This window comes from Phascolarctos cinereus, unplaced genomic scaffold (genome assembly GCF_003287225.1).
Source record: "Phascolarctos cinereus isolate Bilbo 61053 unplaced genomic scaffold, phaCin_HiC Scaffold_1;HRSCAF=81, whole genome shotgun sequence".
In the NCBI taxonomy this organism is placed as follows: Eukaryota; Metazoa; Chordata; class Mammalia; order Diprotodontia; family Phascolarctidae; genus Phascolarctos; species Phascolarctos cinereus.
The window spans coordinates 131983675-132001756 of NW_027555514.1; the positions used below are offsets into that span (position 1 = coordinate 131983675).

General features: G+C 38.3%; 1 protein-coding gene across 2 annotated transcripts in view; it reads right to left on the minus strand.

The window, feature by feature from the left end:
• The window catches only part of MDFIC (MyoD family inhibitor domain containing), a 113616-nt gene extending 97281 nt beyond the window's left edge, over positions 1 to 16335 (minus strand). The window contains exons 1-2 of one of the 2 annotated variants that reach the window (XM_020984657.2): positions 16101 to 16335; positions 15479 to 15635 (exon numbers count right to left, since the gene is read on the minus strand). In XM_020984657.2, coding sequence (XP_020840316.1) covers positions 15479 to 15572 — 94 coding nt within the window. In that variant the 5' untranslated portion in view covers positions 15573 to 15635; positions 16101 to 16335. Of the gene's footprint in view, positions 1 to 15478; positions 15636 to 15841; positions 15962 to 16100 lie in introns of those variants that run through there. The other variant, XM_078154181.1, reaches the window with a different exon arrangement.
• Between the last annotated feature and the right edge of the window lie 1747 nt (positions 16336 to 18082).

Genomic DNA, 18082 nt, shown 5'->3' on the forward strand with positions numbered 1-18082 from the left:
TCTAAAATAGCATTTCTACTTTAAATATGGGGTGTCCCAAAAGTCTTATTAAGGCATTGCACTAAGACTTTAGGGACAACCTCTATATCATGACTCTGAATGATTTATTCCCTAGATAGATGATCCATATGGAAACATATCAGATGTTTTATGCTTTTCTAGCATTTTTATATATGCCTCTGGTTGCTTTATTCTTCAGTATTGTAATTTTTCCCTTAAGGAGAATGTCAATATCAATGAAATGGATGTGATAGACTTCCTAAGCTCTTCTTCTCATATAATATAATTGGAACATAATGCTATACAATTATTTTTTTAAATTGAGAACACCCTGAATGTTGAAATAGAGCAATACTACTCATCACCAAGTGTCACAGTATTCTGAATAATCATAGAATATTATCTAATCATTTAATTAATATAAAGGTATGTTTTTTCTGCCAACATGTCAAAGACAGCTTAAGAAAAAAGGAAAAGAAGCACATACATAATTCTACTAACAGACAGGTTGAAAGAAATAGTGTGGTATAGAGGTTAAAACACTGAAAGAAAATCTGGATTCCAGTTTAGGCAACTAGGTGGCATGGTGCTCGGCCTGGAACGGCCAGACCTGAGTTCAAATCCAGCCTTACTTTAGCTGAGTGACCTGAGGTAAGTCACAATCCCAGTTTCCTTGACTATAAAATGGGGATAGTAATAGCCCCTACCTCCTGGGGTTGTTGTGAGAATCAAATGAGATAATATTTATAAAGTACTTGGCAAAATGCCTGCCACCTGGCAGGCCTATACACATGCTAGCCGTTAATATTATTGCTGTTATTACTATTAGTCCTGATTCTACCAATAAATAGCTCTATGTACATGATCAAGTCACACCTTTCTCAGTTTCAACTTCACCTGTAAGATAAGGATAATGAGCCCTGCCCACATCATGAGGAGAGGAAATCATAGATCATAGATGTAGAGAAGGAGAGGACTTTAGAGGCAATGGAGTCTGACCATTTTGCAGATGAAGAAACTGAGGCACAGAGAGAGAAAGTTTACTTGCCTAGTGTCACAAAACTTGTAAGTGACTAAGTTGGGATTTGGCCACAGGTGGATTAATTCCAGTCCAGTGTCTATCTGTGAAAGCATCCTGAAACATGCTGTATAAATGTGAAGGATTAATTCATAGATTAAAAACAAGAACAAAAAACAAGAAACTATGAAGATTTTTAAGGTAACACTTGACCAAGGTACAGGGCTATACTGTCAGTTTTTAAAAACTATCTGCAAAACAGTTCCCAGTGAAAAATCTTATCATTTATTCATTTGTCATACTCCCAACTCTTGCACTGAGAGTACCACCAATCCTTCCCTTCATACTTAAGTTCTTTCCCAGGGCATCGTACCTGCAATGTCTGTACTGTCTTACCTTCCCCATCTCAGGACTTCAGTGAATTAGCTCAACACTAAATCCTACATTGGAATCCCTTGCCCCTCATGCTATTAACCATCATGTCTTACCATGTCACAAACTAGTATCACTCCCACCGTTTGCCAACTTGCTTCTTACTCACATGCCGGTGAATGGAGTTGGAGGATGTCACAAAACCCTGCTGACTGGGTCCACTACAGTTTCATGTTACATTATCTTAACTGGGCCCTCACTGCAGTGAGGCCATCTTAATCTCCCTAATCAATTGAGTCTCCTACTCACCACAGTGGCTATTCAAAACATTTCCATCCCTTCTCAAGCCTCCCATAGAACCTTCTCTCCCCATCCTTCCTAAATTCACTGAAAAAATTGAGGTTGTTCAATGAAAGTTCCCTCTTCTCCCCTCCATGGTCATCTCACATTACTCAGATGCCTTCTCCGACTATCTCCTCTTTAACCACTGTCTCACATGAAGAAGTGTGGCCTTTCTTGTCATGGTAAATCCCTCTATATGCACAAATGACTCCATTCTATTTCATCTTCTCCAGAATATTCCCCGCCTCTAACAACCCCATTCTCTTACTAAGCTTCAGTCTCTTATCTACTGGTTGTTTCTGTGTTGCTGAAAAACATGCCCCTATCTTCTCCATCTTTAAACCCTCACTTGGTCAACTACTTCCACCATCTATAGTCCTATATCTCTTCTTCCTTTTGTGGCTATCACCTTCAGAAAGCCATCCACAAATGGTGCCGTAATTTCCTTGACTTTCACTCTCTTCTAAGCCCCTATGGCTTCCAGCTTCATCTTCAAATAAAACTGCTCTCTCCAAAGTTATCAATGATCTCTTAATTGCTAAATTTACTGTTCCTTTCTTATTATCTCTTACTTCTCGTCCCACAATCCTTGGTCCAGACAAATCATCCTCTCTTTTCTTCACACAATTAACTTCATTCCCCACACACACACGTGTACCTCCCTCCATGCCTTTGCACTGGCCATTTCTAAAGCCTGGAATGTATTTTGTACTCTTCAAGTTGCTCAAACGCCATCTTGTGCATAAAACCTTTCCTGAGCCTTCTCCCTCCCCCCATAATCAATGCTGTACTGCCTAACTACCTTATATTTAACTATCTTGTGTGTAACTACCTAATTTAGTATTTATTCTATATGTATTTGCTTGATACTACATAAGTGTATGAATGTATATATGTATGTATGTATGTATGTGCATGATGTCTCCCCCAATGAAATGTAACCTTCTTGAGAATAGGGACTGTTTAATTTTTTTGTATTTGTATCACCAGAGCCTAGCACATAATAGGTACTTAATAAATGCCTGCTGATTGAGTCAAATGATACGGGGGGAAAAGGGAAATAAAGGAGATTTGACATTACCAGATTTTAAGTTAGTATAAAACTACATGGTACAAGATAAAAAAAAAACAGTTGGCAAGTGAAAGAGAACAGATAAAATCTCAGAAGAAAATGTTTAGGGGCAGCTAAATGGCACAGTGGATAGAGCAGCAGCCCTGAAGTCAGGAGAACTTGAGTTCAAATCCAGCCTTAGACACAGACTCTGGGCAAGTCACTTAACCCCAACTGCCTCACCAAAAAGCAAAATAATAAAAAATTTTAAAAGAAAGAAGCAATATTCATAGAAGAATCAGAGCAAAAGACAAAGGATACTGTAACAAAACCACTATTTTATGAGTTTCAATTGCTGTTTAAAGATTTCTTCATTGACACAGTTGCAACATTTGCATCTAGTTCTTTGTGTCCTGCTTTGTTAACTCTGTTTCGCTTCAGACAAGTCTCCTCATTCTCTCAATTCTTAAAATTACTTTTGCCTCTGACACTTATTGGCTGGATGACACTAGACAAGCCACCTGACCTCTTAGACCTCTAGGCAACTCTCTAAGACTGTAAATGCAGAAAAAGTGACTATGCTGCAAGAATTTCTCTCAAGACATAACAGGTACAATTCCCATCCCTAACCATACCTTCCATCAATTCCACATACTATACATTTGCTCAATCATTAGGCAGTTCCTTTTTAAATTGTTTGCTGTTAAAAGATAAGTCTTTCTTGTTCTCAGTAAACTCCAAATCCAAAAAAGAGATGGCTACTGGATCAAAGTGAACCTATAATTCCTTAACTTTTCTCGCATGACTCCAAACTGATTTCCAAAATGGTTAGATCTCATTAAAGTTTAAGGTTGAATGTACTATGAATTATAATCACTCTTTGGACAGTTTTATTTAACTGCTTCATTGCTGGACATCTATAGATGTGTTTAGGCAAAATTTACCACAAATTATTTTAAGAATTGTTATAATACATATCCACAAAATTTAATTTAAAAGAATTTACTCATAACTATAGGATCACACATTTAGAGTGGTAAGAGACCTTAAGTTTTCAAGTTCAATCACCCTAGACAACAGGCAGTTGACAAGCATTTATTAAGGTCTCACTATATGCTAGGCACTGTACTAAATGCTAAGGATGAAAGAGGAAAGCAAGCAGATTGTACTCCATTCTCTTCAAAGAAATCATATTCTAATGGAGAGTAGGGCATGCAAGGATATATAAGATATAAACTGTATATATGAGAGAGACAGAGAGAGATGAGAGATAGATACATACATACATACATGAATGGATGGATAGATACATACATACATAGATGATAGATAAACAGATGAATAGATAGATAGGTAGATAGATAGATAGACAGACGGATAGATAGCAGAAGGTAATGTCAGAGGGAATACCTCATTTTATAGAAGAAACTGAAGGCAAGGGGATTTGCAATTTGCGTGAACATGTAGTCAACAGCAGGTTCAGACTTTGAACCCAGATTCTCTAATTCCAAATCTCACATTCCTGCCACTGTACCTGTTATCAATGACTGTTTTATCTGGAACCCTCCTGATGCGGTAGAATAAAAGAGTTAACTATGGGAATGTGGAGCCCTTTGGGACATCCCCAGGGAATGTTTCCACCCTTTACAGGAAAGTTTTCACTATCCTTTTTCCCTTCTCATATTTACCCCTTCCTTCCTATTCCCACAGGCCACCACCCTAATTCAATAATAGCTACTGCTATGTTTATATAGAGCCTTGTGGCTTACATAGGCACTTTTCTCAGAACTCTATGTGGTGGATAATAGAGACAGTGATTTTACAAATGAGCAAATGGAGGATCAAAGAGGCCAGATTATTTGTCCAAAGTCATAAAGCTATCAAGGTGGTGAAGCTAGAACTCAATCCAGGTTCTCTGTTTCCAAATACATGTATGTGTGTGTGTAGGTATATATGTATAATTATGTGTATATATGTATATGTATGTTTGTGTATCCACACACTACTTTCTATATACTACTCTACATTGCTTCCTCCTCTCATCAGGTAGCTAGGTGGCACAATGAACAGAATGCCCAGCTTGGAGTGAGGAAGACCAAAGTTCAAATTCTGTCTCAGATACCAGCTTCGTGACCTTGGACAAGTCACATAACCTCTTGTAGCCTCAGTTTCCTTATCTATAAAACAGAGATAATAACAGTGCCTACTTCATGGGTTGTTGTGAGAATCAAAAGTGCTTTCCTCACCTTAAAGTGCTATAAAAATGTTAGCTATTATCACCATCTAAAAATCTCAGAATGTTATCACTGCAAAGTATTTCAAGGATGAAATTAAGGATCAGAGAAATTAAGTGACTTGACCAAGATCACACAATTGATAAATGGCAGCTGGCATATATACTCAGGTCTTCTAATTAACAATCTCATAGGTTTTCTATTATATGAGGCTGCCTCCTCACCATTGAGTTACTGTAACTGTATCCCATACTCTAAGGCTCTCCTGTCTCCAGTCTCACATCCATCACGCATATCACAGACAAAAACTATTCCTAAAATGTGATTTTGACCATGTCGTTGTCCTGCTCAAAAGTCTTCAGTCCTCTCAGCTGCCTAGATTATGAGTCCAGCTTAAACTGAAATTCAAGGCTCTCCACAATCTGACCCCAAACTGCTTTTCCATAGCTGCCCAATCAAGTACTTTCTTTAGTGATTACCCTTAAATGACCAGCAACCTGGAGGCTCTATAGCCCCAAAGCAGCATCAGAGCCTGCTGACCTAAGTAAATAAGGATGGACCAGACCACTCCTAGCCCGAAATGATTTTTTCCTTCTCTGACACACCAAGTCAATATGTGATCAATGACTGAATCATTCATCCTGCAGTTGATTGATTGCATGTTGCTTTGTAACGTCTCTTCTATTATTTTCATAAATTCATTTAAATCTTGCAGTATCATTAACTCTTTTTCTTTATTGTCTTTATTGTTTGTTTGTTAGAAGGATGCTTCCAACAATACCGCAAATTTGTTGAAGAAAGCAAATCAATAATATTTTTTCTGACTTCTTCAGGGTGCCTAGCATGGTGCTTTGCACCCAGGAGGTTCTTGATAAATATTTGCTGATTTGATTTTCCCTTTTGACATTCCAATGATGGAAAATGATTCAGATGTGCAAATACTAACTTCAGATTAGTAGTCAAACTTGAAACCTCCAAAAGGACAGGAGTAAAGGCACATGCACATGAGGTGTGAACATGAAAACAGAAGTGAGAATACATCTAGAAGCCCAAAAGTTGAGTACAGACTAAAATAACTATCTTCTCAATAGATCCTATTTCATGTTGGAAAATGGTATTAATATCTATAAAACAAATCTGTGTCTAAAAGATAAAAATCAAAGACTCTCCTGTTTAAGGATATTTGTGAAATAAAAAGGAGATGTTTAAAATTTGAGTGGCTTTATTAAATCGCATTCACTGCCTCCCCCTAAAAAAGTCATTCAAAATATAAACATGCTTAAATGTAGAGGGTGATGATTAAGAGAACAGGAAGCAACAGTTTCAATCTGCATCAATGTAATACTGAAGTGAAACTACTCAGAACTTAGTCTAATCTCAAGCCAGAAAATCAGAGGAGAAATGTAGAAATCATGTAATCAATCTACTGCCTCCCAGAAGTACTATGCTTATACCATCCCAGAAAGATGGATTTGTTGTATGTTTTACACACTTTGTATTTCAACAAAGTTGTCAAGGGTGAAAGGCATAAACTTTCTGATTCTGCCAATGCATTTTGTTTTGATTTTTCTAGAATCTATAGTTCAAAACCACAATGCTAGCTGAATAACTTGCACATTGTGGCTGGGCCCTTTTTGAAATCAAATCACTTCATCTAGAACCAGGAAATGAGGTTAAAGAAAAAGGGAAAAATGCCAACTCATGCAAGATTTCTACAAACTCCCTAATAATCATATTAATATACTCACTATCAACACTGGTACAAAAGGAGTCTCCTCACTTTGGATTTCTCTATCCAAATGAAATTATTGGTCCAGTCTCTCTCCCTAACAATACTTCCTTGGCTGTGGGCTCTCAGAGATGTGGGGTCTTTATCTCCTTCCATGCAGACTAAAACCTAGACATACCTTCTCCTCCTGAACGATTCTTAGCCAGGTTCTCCCATAAAGCCACGCCTCCAATTCTCTCTCTCTCTCTCTCTCTCTCTCTCTCTCTCTCTCTCTCTCTCTCTCTCTCTCTCTCTCTCACACACACACACACAACACCACACACACACACACACACACACATCAGTTCTCCACAAAACTGCCAAAGTGATGTTTGTAAACCACCGGTCTGACCAAGTCAACACACCCCTACTCAACAAGCTCCAATAAACTCCTACAGTGAGTTGGCATTGAATTAAAGCCTTTTACAACTTGGCTCCAACCTACCTTTCCAGACTTACATATTTCTCCTTTTCATATATAGTCTATAGACTACAGTCTAGTCATATTGTTCTTGCCATGCCTTAAACCATATTTAATCTCTCATCTCAAGGCCTTTGTTCTATTTTTTTCTCCAAACCCGAATTGCTCACCCTCCTTTCACCTCTGTCTCTCAAACTCCCTAGCTTTTTTTCAAAGTTCAGCTCAAGCATCACCTTTTACATGAAGACTCTGTCCTGAGTTAACGTAGCTATTACTAGTGCTTTATACACCCAACAAAAAAACCTTGTATTTATTTTGCATATGTTGCATATCTCCTCTAATAGAATGTAAGGTCCTCTTTCTCTAAAATCAATGTTTTCCCCCACTACTCTATGCCAAGGAAGAGACTCACTTTTGTCTTTGAATCACCAGAACTCTAGCACATTGCTTGGTATACAAAAGGAGCTTAACAAATCCTTGTTTTATTATCTACCCAAATGTCTACAAGTTCTTCTTCTGGGGCTCTTCTGCTGCAGCTATCAGAGTATCACATTCATTGAAGTCCTTCACAAGCAAGGCAGGGAACCTCATGCAAACAAGCCAATCAGACAAGATATTTGCCCTTTAGGAATATCAAACTATGACCGAACACATTTTCAGGACAAAGGAATAAGGCACTGCTAGCTAAAGTAAACATAGTTTTGATGCCACAGCAGACATAAAATGCTTACAAACTAAAATTTCAAGACTATTTATGTAGTCTCTAGTCAAAAATACCTAGTTTCTGATAGTCCCATACATATAGTTGGCAAGGTGTAGACAGGACTGCAAGGACTTTCCCCCTTGGGACTAATGGCTAACCATTACCCCAATCTTTGTTCCCTAATTCTTTGCCTTGTTTCCGTCATCCCTATTTGGTGCCCTCATTGTGGACAAGCATCAGTGGCCTGGTCATATCACTTGCTCAAATCTATCTGATCTAAGCTTTCTTCCTTTTCTTCCCCCTTTCTTCTCCATTAAGAACACAAAGCAATAATGTTGCCTCCTTTTACTTCTACTTTTCATCAGGCAAAACTCAGTCAATTCTACCTTAGGCTATCTCTTCTTCCCTTTCTGTGTTTTGTCTCATGCTGCCTCTCTTACTTGGGACACTCTCTGCTTCATATCTATATGCATGTGGACTTCTTAAAGGTCCAAACCCTCCACAAAGCCTTCTCTTATCCCCCAAAATTGAAAGTGATCTTTCCTAAAACTTTCTTTTTCCTATCTCTTCCTTGCTTTGGTACATTCTCTCTAATATCACACTTACTTGTGCATGTATTGAATTCTACCTAATATATTAAATGTCCCTTGAAGCCAGAGATGAACTAATTTTTAATCTTTGTATCCAAACTACAGTGTCTTGCAGTGTATTCCTCAAATTCAACCAGTATCAACACATCCTTTTTAACCCCCTTATTCCTCCTCACATGTAATCTCTATCTAGTTATATCAGAAAAAAAACCTCTCCTACTTCTTATTGTTCATGAAAGAACAAGAAAAGATGGGGACAATCTGATATACATTACAGGTTTCAGGAGAAAAGATTTCAAAGAGTTGAAAAAAGAGATAGGTAGGATTCAATGGCTAGTATCTACAAGTGAAGTCAGTCCTAGATGGATAGCATACTTTAAAGAAAAAAATCCACCAATACAGAATTTGAATGAAGAAGAAAAAGTACATCTCTCTAGTCAGTTAATAACTATTTATTAAACACCTATTAAGTGCCAGGCTCTAAAGAAAATGATGTAGATAAACTCATTAGCCAACTTAGATTTGAAAAACACATGTATAGTAAATGGGCATGTTAATAGAGGATTCATATAAAAGAAGAATAGTATAGTCTTACAAGAACAGAGAACACTTGTACCAAAGTACAGAACGAGGTAGTGCTAGAGATGAAGTAAGAAAGACAACAAAATGGTCATCTACTTCCAACATCCGCATTTTGGACCAATGTCCAAGATATGTGACTTGCCCAAGGTGACATAGTGCATAAATGGAATCTGAATCCAGGTCCTCTCACCAGACATCCTGTTCTTTTCTCCATAACAGGTAATGCTACTCAAGTTGTATGGTAGGATAATAGATAACAAAGGGAAGGAACTCTAATTTTTCTCCTGTTTTTCTCTATGAGGAGAAAAAAATATGAGGAAGAAAAAAATAATGGGAAATTAAAAGCCAAGAAATGGGAGAAGATACTAAGAATGCTTAGCTTCTCTTAATTAGTTCAAGTCGTCATATCTGAACTTACTACACCTATTTAAAAAAAAACAGCAAGTATTATTGCTAAGTTGCTATAAGCAATCTCTAAAAAATCATAGAGAACGGGAAAAGTACCAAAGGGTTAGATATGAGAAAATGCCCCAATTTTCAACAAAAGGGGGATGAGAGCAAGAACTATAGACAGGTAAAACTTAAATTCCTGAAAAAAAAAAAGATTCTAGAATTTTAAACCTCTAGGTAATTTTGGAATTTTAAGATTCCAGAAATTTAAAGAGATGCTTTTTGAATACTTAAAAAGGAAATGGTAGTAACCAAGAGCCAGCATGTATTATCAAGAGCAATTCTTCTACAACAGTATTTCCTTTTGTGTTAACAAGGTTACCAGAAAGGTAATTAATTGCTTCACTAAAGTCCTAACATAATGATCTTAGATCGTCAAAGTTCTGGTAGGCAGTACTAAGTTGGAAAGGCTTCAAGTGTGGGATCCAGGAATAGATGCATACCTGTTATCTACAGAGATTAGCAAAGCTGAGTTTAAAAAAAAAAGTTATCAAGATGTTTGTAGGGTGATAAATGTTTTGTCCCTAGAAACTGTAAAAAAATCATTTACTGTATCATACTGGATTTATAATCAACATCAGTAGAGGATGTATATTTCAGATGTAGAAAGGGATTTCATCACCATATTGATAAAATCACAGATCACTGAAGCATAATAAAGCAAAAGCATGATAGATTCATAGAATACCAAAGACACAGTATGCTGTACTTGGACAAGGTGTTTGACAAAGCTTCTCATGACATCTTTGTAAATAAAATCAGGGGCAATTAAGTGACACAGTGGAGAGAGTGCTGAGTCTGGAGTCAGGAAGACTTCTTCCTGAGTTCAAATCTGGCCTCAGACACTTACTAGATGTGTGAACCTGGGCAAGTCACTTAACCCTGTTTGCCTCAGGTTTCCTCATCTGTAAAATGAGCCACAGAAGGCAAACCAATCCAGTATCTTTGCAAGAAAACCCCAATGGGGTCATGAAGAGTTGGATACAACTGAAACAACTCAACAACAGCCACAGTAACACATGTACTACTTACCTCACCAGGCAGTTACGAAGAATGTGTTTTGTGAAATACTAAGGTGCTATATAAGTGAGTTACTATCATTAAAGCAGCTGGTGGCACAGTGGATAGACAAGTGAGTGTGGACCTAGGAAGACATGGGTTCAAATCTGGCCTCAGACACTTATTATTTGTGTGACCTGGTCAAGTTACTTAACCTATAGCTGCTTCAGTTTCCTCAACTATAAGATAGGATAATAATCACACCCACCTCACCAGGTTGTATGAGGATCAAACGTAAAAGTGCTTAGCACAGTGCCTGGCACACAGTAGGCAATACATAAGTGCTTACTCCTTTTTCTTCCCCCTATTGAAAAATTGGACAATACCCAGAGTAAAGTGAGCAGGATAATGAAGGACTATGGACCGTGACACACATGGAATGTAAGAAGGAACTAGGGAAGTTTAGCCAGAAAAATGAAGAGACTGAGTGAGAAAAAAGTGAAATAAAATCTCCTTGAAGGCACAGGTCATTTTGTTTTTGTTTATCCAGCTGCTGCCGTTCAGCCTTTTTCAGTTGTGTTCGACTCTTCATAACCCCAGTTTGGATTTTCTTGGCAAAGATACTAGAGTGGTTTGCCATTTCCAGCTCATTTTACAGATGAGGAAACTGAGGCAAACAGGTTTAAGTGATTTGCCCAGGGCCACCACAGTGGCCTAAACACAGCAGGCACTTAATAAATATTTGCTAAATCTAAGTGATGGATTTAACACTGATATGATAACTGTCCGAGGTCTTTTGAAGGGCTATCAGCTAGAAGAAGGATTACAGTCTTTATGCTTGGGTCTGAAAGTCACAATTAATTTTAACAGCCTGACTGAAGCTCAGTTTAAGGTAACGCTTGCTAACACTTAAAGCACCCCCCAAAGTTGAATGAATGGCCTCAGGAGGTAGGGAGGTTAGATATCACTGGATATCTGCACACAGAATCTTGAAGGATTCCATGACCTCTGAGGTCCCTACGGACTGCAGAGATTCAGTGATTCTATATTCAATTTGCAATTAAAAATCAACCTAACACTGGCTGATCATAAAAATATCAATAAAAAATAAAGTCAATAGTTTTAAAATGAAGCATGAAAATGAAACAGTGGCATCTGTTATAATAGTTCTTGAAATTGCTGAGAAAGGAGAGAGAGAGAGAGAAATATATCTATATCTGGGGACAGACAGAGACAGTGGCTCAGAACCAGAAAGACCTGAATTCAAGTTCAAGTCTGATACGTAGGGGCCTGGGCAAACCACTTAACCTCATAATATCTCAAACAACTCTCTAACACTACAAGATGAACAAAAGGTGACAATCCACATTGGTAGAAGGATCTTCCACACTAGAAGTTCACTAAACAAATAAAATTGCAAATATTGGCCAAAATAAATAAGATAGGAGAGGAAAGAAGAAAAGAAGGAAAGCTTTTTTCCTCTTTTAATTAAATTTGTTTTGTCTTCTTATTAAACTTTTAAAGTACCAGCATTCAAGGTAAGGTTTTTAAACTATTAATCATATTTCTGCTTAATTTTCTTAATTACCAGCACTGAAAATATTATAATATTAATTTTATATCAAAATGTATAGTATGTTTTAGGATGGTCTTTTACAAACAAATTACAGTTCACATTTAACTTAAGTGCTTTATAGTTTACAAAGAACTTGCTTAAATTTTCCCTATCAATGAGAAGTATTTTTAAGCACCTACTCTGTATCAAGCACTGTGTCAGGCACTAGAAATACAAGTACAAAGAAATGAAACACCCCATTTTGAAGGTGCTTACCTACTAACAGAGTAGACATATGTTAAGTATATACCACATAAATAGAAAGTTGATAAATCCAAATATATACAAAGTAGTTAGATACCAGGTAGTTTAGGAGGGAAATATATGTAAGATAAATAGTGCAAGTATTATTATAACCAGTTAAAAAATGAGGAAACTGAGTCTCGGAGAGATTAAACATCATGTCTATTTGCACAAGGGTAGTTAAGTCCAGATCTTGAAGTCCAGGTATGTTTCTGTTTCATATGACATAATGATTTCTCTAGAAACAATTAGAATCTCTCACAGAATCAGAATTTTTAGAGCTAAATGTTTCTATGGGAAAATTAATTCTAAAATCCCAATGACAAATTTACACCAAACTTCTGGAATATCACCCAGTTTTTCAAATCAAGGACTTAATTTGTGGTGTATATTGTCCTCAGTCATGTGGATTGACTTGGGCTCTGAAGTCAGAAGCAACAGGAAAGAAAGTTACTGATCTCCTTTGCAAGGTATTAGATTTAACATTCCTTCGTAAAGACCAAAATTAATTCTGTACAAGCCTTTGACTTCTATGGAGAAAAGGTGCTATAGAAATCAAATGGATGAATGTATGTGTGTCTATACACACATGTATGATATATACACATATATATACATATATATTAGGATCTGATATAGATATATAAATGTGTGTATATAGTAATCAGAACCTTTCTCTCCCAGGAAGTCTCATTAGGAATTTAAAAGTCTTGGACATCTAAACTACACATCTAAAATAAAGCTTTTTCTATGTAATTCCAACTTGAAAATCTGCTCCCTAGCTTCTATTTCAGATTATTTTTAATTAACTTCATTGGCATTTTGCATCCTGCTATGAAAAGTCCGCCTAATAGTCTCAGAGGATCCTCCCAAGAGAGAAGAATGCATTAAATCACACATTATCACATTATCGTGTATTTCAGTACTTAGAGTCCACATATTAAAGGCTTGGCAAAAGCATCAGGGAAAAAAAAAAACAACGCATGAATAAGTTTGACTGGCTCACAAATATTCTGAGGGTATTATCCTTAATATAATAGTACTAAAAAGTTAGAATATTGATTTCCTGTTTCTCCACATTTATCCCAGTAAACATATCGGATGACTTGAAAAGTCTATTCTTATTACCTTTTCTTAATATACTAACCAGCTCTGGGACCTTGGGAAAATCTCCTGACCTCTCTGGGTTTCAATGTGGAATGGTGGAAAGTGCAGTGGACTCAGGAGACCTGGTTTAAAATTCCAGTACTAAGACTCACCAGCTCTACAACCACAGGCTCCAGTTTGCTCATCTGTGAAATGGGGATGATAATAATTACCCCCAGGTTGTATTGAGGAAAACACTTTGTAAAAACTTACCTACAGAAATGTAAATCAGTCATTTTCACTATTAAGATAAACCTTAAATTTATTTCCTAGACTCATTCTGCTTTATAATTCTCTATGCAGATATTGTCTACTTTGACCTAGAAATACAATTGAAGTAAGTTAATTTTCAATTAAAATCAAAATCAAGTTCACATACTAAACAAATGAGTTTTTAAACAACTTATTCTCAAATGTCATACAGTAAGTACTGCACTGATCCTTAGGGTGGCGCTCACAGTGGCCCACTCTATAGGTGAAGGAACTTGTCATTCCAAGCTCTTATAGCAGTTTACTATGAGGATAATTAAAAAATAAAAATAAGAACACACTATTAAAATAAGGATTAATAATCTAGAAGGTAATTTTTTAAAATAACAGTTTTTCAAAAGTTCCAAATTGGTTTTATGACAAAAACATTATTTAAGGTGATGAATGGCCCATGTCTGAGTATAAACAGCATGTTGATTAGTTGAAATGAATATAAAGGTCATGCTTAATGACAAGAAAATTATTCTGTTGACAATAATATGTGTAGAACAGAGATGGTTTCTGGAAAAACACCTGTTTATCATTCCAGCTCTCTGTGTGTGATACTTTTTTATAGCTAATTCATTTTTATTTTCTCTGTTTAGAAATTATGAGTCTACTTTTTAGAACAGAAAAATAATGATAACCATAATTCAATTTTACAGCCTTCCATGCCAGAACATTTTTCTTTAACCATGGGTATTTTCTGGTTTTATCTGCTCAGGCTTTGATTGACTTCTTCTCTCTCATTTCCTTCTATGTCCTTAAAAAAACTTTCCCAGAAGCTCTACAGTATTGTTATTTAAAAAAGAAAACAACTGTTCAGTTATAACTTGGAAAGTCAAAGTTCTAGATTAGGTTTCTTAACTCCAAAAAGCATTTGACTTTGATATCCATTATCAGAGGTCTTCAAACCAGAACTGTCAATGGGGTTAAAAAAAAATCAGAAAGCACAGGCCTTGTTATGGATAACAAATGAAAACAAGGAGTGTTATCTCCAGTAGAAGGAAGCTATTGTCTAACTTGTTTATAAGGCTGCTTTGGAAGTTACCCAAGTGCAAAACTATCCCTTTGACAAAGAGTACAAGACAAGAGAATTAATTCATTCTTATGAAGTCTTCCTTTTAAGGTACCTATATATCAAAACAAAAGACTAAGTGAAAATGTATGCATGGGCCACTTCAAAGAAATGGGTCACAGGAATCAGAATTAGGAAATGGGTTTCAGGGCAGCCTCCAGGACAAACAGATCAAACTTGGAGCACAGACATGTTCACAGACCTACAGCATTCCAAAATCTGCTGAGGATAGAGGAATTTGAGAGGCATTTCTAAGCACTGCTTCCAAACAGTTTCCTCAGCTGTAAAGAGAGAGAGCTGGACGACTCCATGGACATCTGGATCCTCTTCCAGCTTGAGATCTATGACCCTAAGAGTCTTAGCTCCTGAGTTAAAAATGTGCTTGCCCTCAAAATGAAGTTCATGAATTCTGTTTCTCCCCAATATAAGGAAAGAAGAATAGAGACCTAGCCGCTGATAGTCTTCTTGGTAACAATTTTAAGTTCTCTACATGCGAAAGGTCAATGCTACAGAGGTTGGAACAGGTCCACACACACCAAACAATCCCCTAAATGTATTAGACAAATTAAAAAAAAAAAGGCAACAATTATAAAGAAAGTTTAAAGCAAGCAACTTACCCCCAGGGAGTGAGATCAAAAAGCTGCTTTCAGACTCATCTCCATGCTTTGGCCCTTCAGGCCCAGGAGGAAGAGGTTCTCCCACTTGGGACATCTGCCAGCCCTCTCACCAAGATATATAGAGCTTACACCCCTCTGTCACAACTAACAGACGACCCTGAAGGAACAAACAAATGAAAGAACTTTTATGTGTTGCATTCGGGAAACTTACTGCAGCTAGCGGGGGGGGGGGGGGGGGGGGGAATAACATTTAAAAAGAAAAGCACACCACCCACTAGGAATATTTCCTCCCCCTGCTCCCCTCCCCAAGCCCCACCCCTTGAGAAGTTTTGATTTGAAAAAGAGAAGTAAGCAAATTATTACACAGCCACTCGACGGCCAAAGTAAAGTTTCTGCTAGTCCTGGGGGTGGGGAGGGAAGAGCTCAGAAGGGTTGGATATGTGGGTGCTGAGGAAGGGGGCGGGAGGGAGGAGAAGGGGCTCAGAGTTGGAGTTTGGAAGACGAAGGAGGAGGAGCGAGCAGAGTGCAGGGGGAGGGGGGACATGAAAGCCCCTCCTCCCGCGGGGCGGTGGGGGCAACCAACGAACCAACTCCGCGGAGCTAACAAACTTCACTTACGTACCTCGGCATCCCTGTCTGCGATGCCTGCGCGCTCTTCCTCTTCCTCGTTCCCCCTGCCTCTCCTCCAGTGAAAAGTTAGCGAGTCTCCGGGAGCCGTAGCATCTCCGGTCCCGCGGCCGTGGCCGTGGCCCTGGCCTTGGCTTTGGCCGCCGCCGCTGCTGCTGCCGCTGCGCTGCTGCTCCCAGGACTGCGTCTCAGCCTGGACTCTGCTGCGCTGGCTCTACGCACCCCGCCCCTTCCCCGCGCCCCAGAGCACCCACCGCTGGGGACCTTTCGCCCTGTACCTCCCCTTCTCTCTTCCTCCCCTCCCCTCCCCTCCCCTCCCCTCCCCTCCCCTCCCCTCCTACCACACTTCAGAAACACTTTTCTTTCTTTCTTTCTTTTTTCATCATTTCCGGATCATGAAAGCATCTAACTCTTGGCGGGTGGCCACAGCCACTGAGACTGAAGGGAGGCGCAGCCCGGGGTCCTGCTGCCCGCCTCGCTCCTCCTCCTCACCCCCTGGTCCGTGTCTGGGTCAGGAGGCCAGAAGGCTGCGCAGTCCTCTGGCGAGTAGTTTAGACCTCAGACTTTGCCCTACTAATGGGTCTCTGGAAAAGAGGATAGGAAGCTGATGCCGTGCGCCGTACCCGAACACACACACACACACACACACACACACACACACACACACACACACACACACACACACACACGCCCTTCTAATATACTTTTCCTCCACTTTCCAATTCTGCCCCAGGCGAAGTTGCAATCATGAGAATGCCCGAGGGAAATTGAAACCCAGCAACAGAAGAGGAAAAACTGAAATCTGGTCGGGTGTCCAACTCCTGGTCTCGGTAAAGAGAAACCTCTGAAATCAGGTAGAACTAGTTGGCATGGGACAACAGGAAGCAGTTTGGACAAGCAAACTTGAGCTACTAAACTTGGGACAGACGCCCTGGCCTGGATCTCAAATGGCTATTGTCAGCAAGGATGAAATGCATCAACTGGACAGACATTCCATGTGTTAAGTGTAGAAATTTTGTGTAAGGATGTCGAGGAGCTAGTAAAAACTACTGTTATAAATTACACACTTTGTAATTTAGTTTAATGAACTAAAGTGAATAACAATTGTAAAAATCTTTATGAAGTCCTTAATAATGTCCCATGTAATGTTTAGTAAGGTCCCATCAATATTTTAAAAACTAAAATAGTCAGACTTTGACTCAGTCTAAAGGGGAAAAATCATAATAAAGGTTATCAAACTTTAAAGTAAATGTAAATGAAGTTAATATGTCACTACTAGTGTCTTGCTCATTTCTTTCCTAAAAGAATTACTCAGATTTGGTACTTATTCAGCTGTCCTATATCTTAACTTTTTGTAATCGTCATTAAAAGTCCCTAAAAATAACTAGTTTCCCCAAAAAGTTTTTAAAGTCAGTTGCTGGGTGAATTTGACTCTCCACTATACACCTGGCCACTTGACCAGGGCAATCTGGGGTAAAACTCCTGCTTTCCTTAGATTATACTCAGGTTAGCACTGTACATAGGCTTGTATTTTTCCTTAATTGTAATATGAATATAAATCTTGCCTTCCCCAAAAGAATGCAAATTAGCCATATTATGCTGAAATGCCTGGTGCTTAATTAATACTTGTTAATTGATTGACAAATAGATCCACTTATATCATAATAGAATGCATGTAGTAGGTGATAAGCCAATATTTGTTGAATGAATAAAACCATCTTGTATCCACTTTCAAATCTACCTTCTGATGCCTACTATCTTTGTGACCTTGGGCAAGTCATTTAACCTTCCTGGATCTCAATTTCCTCATCTGCAGAATGAAATTCTATAATTTTGTAATTTTATGGAAATGTTAATGGAGCACCCCTTAAGAAATATTCCCCCAGTTTCCACAAGTGCTCACAGATTGGGTCCCCAGAAGGCAGCTACCACCACCAGATCTAAGGGCAACTCTGTAGGTATGTCTATTCGCCTAAT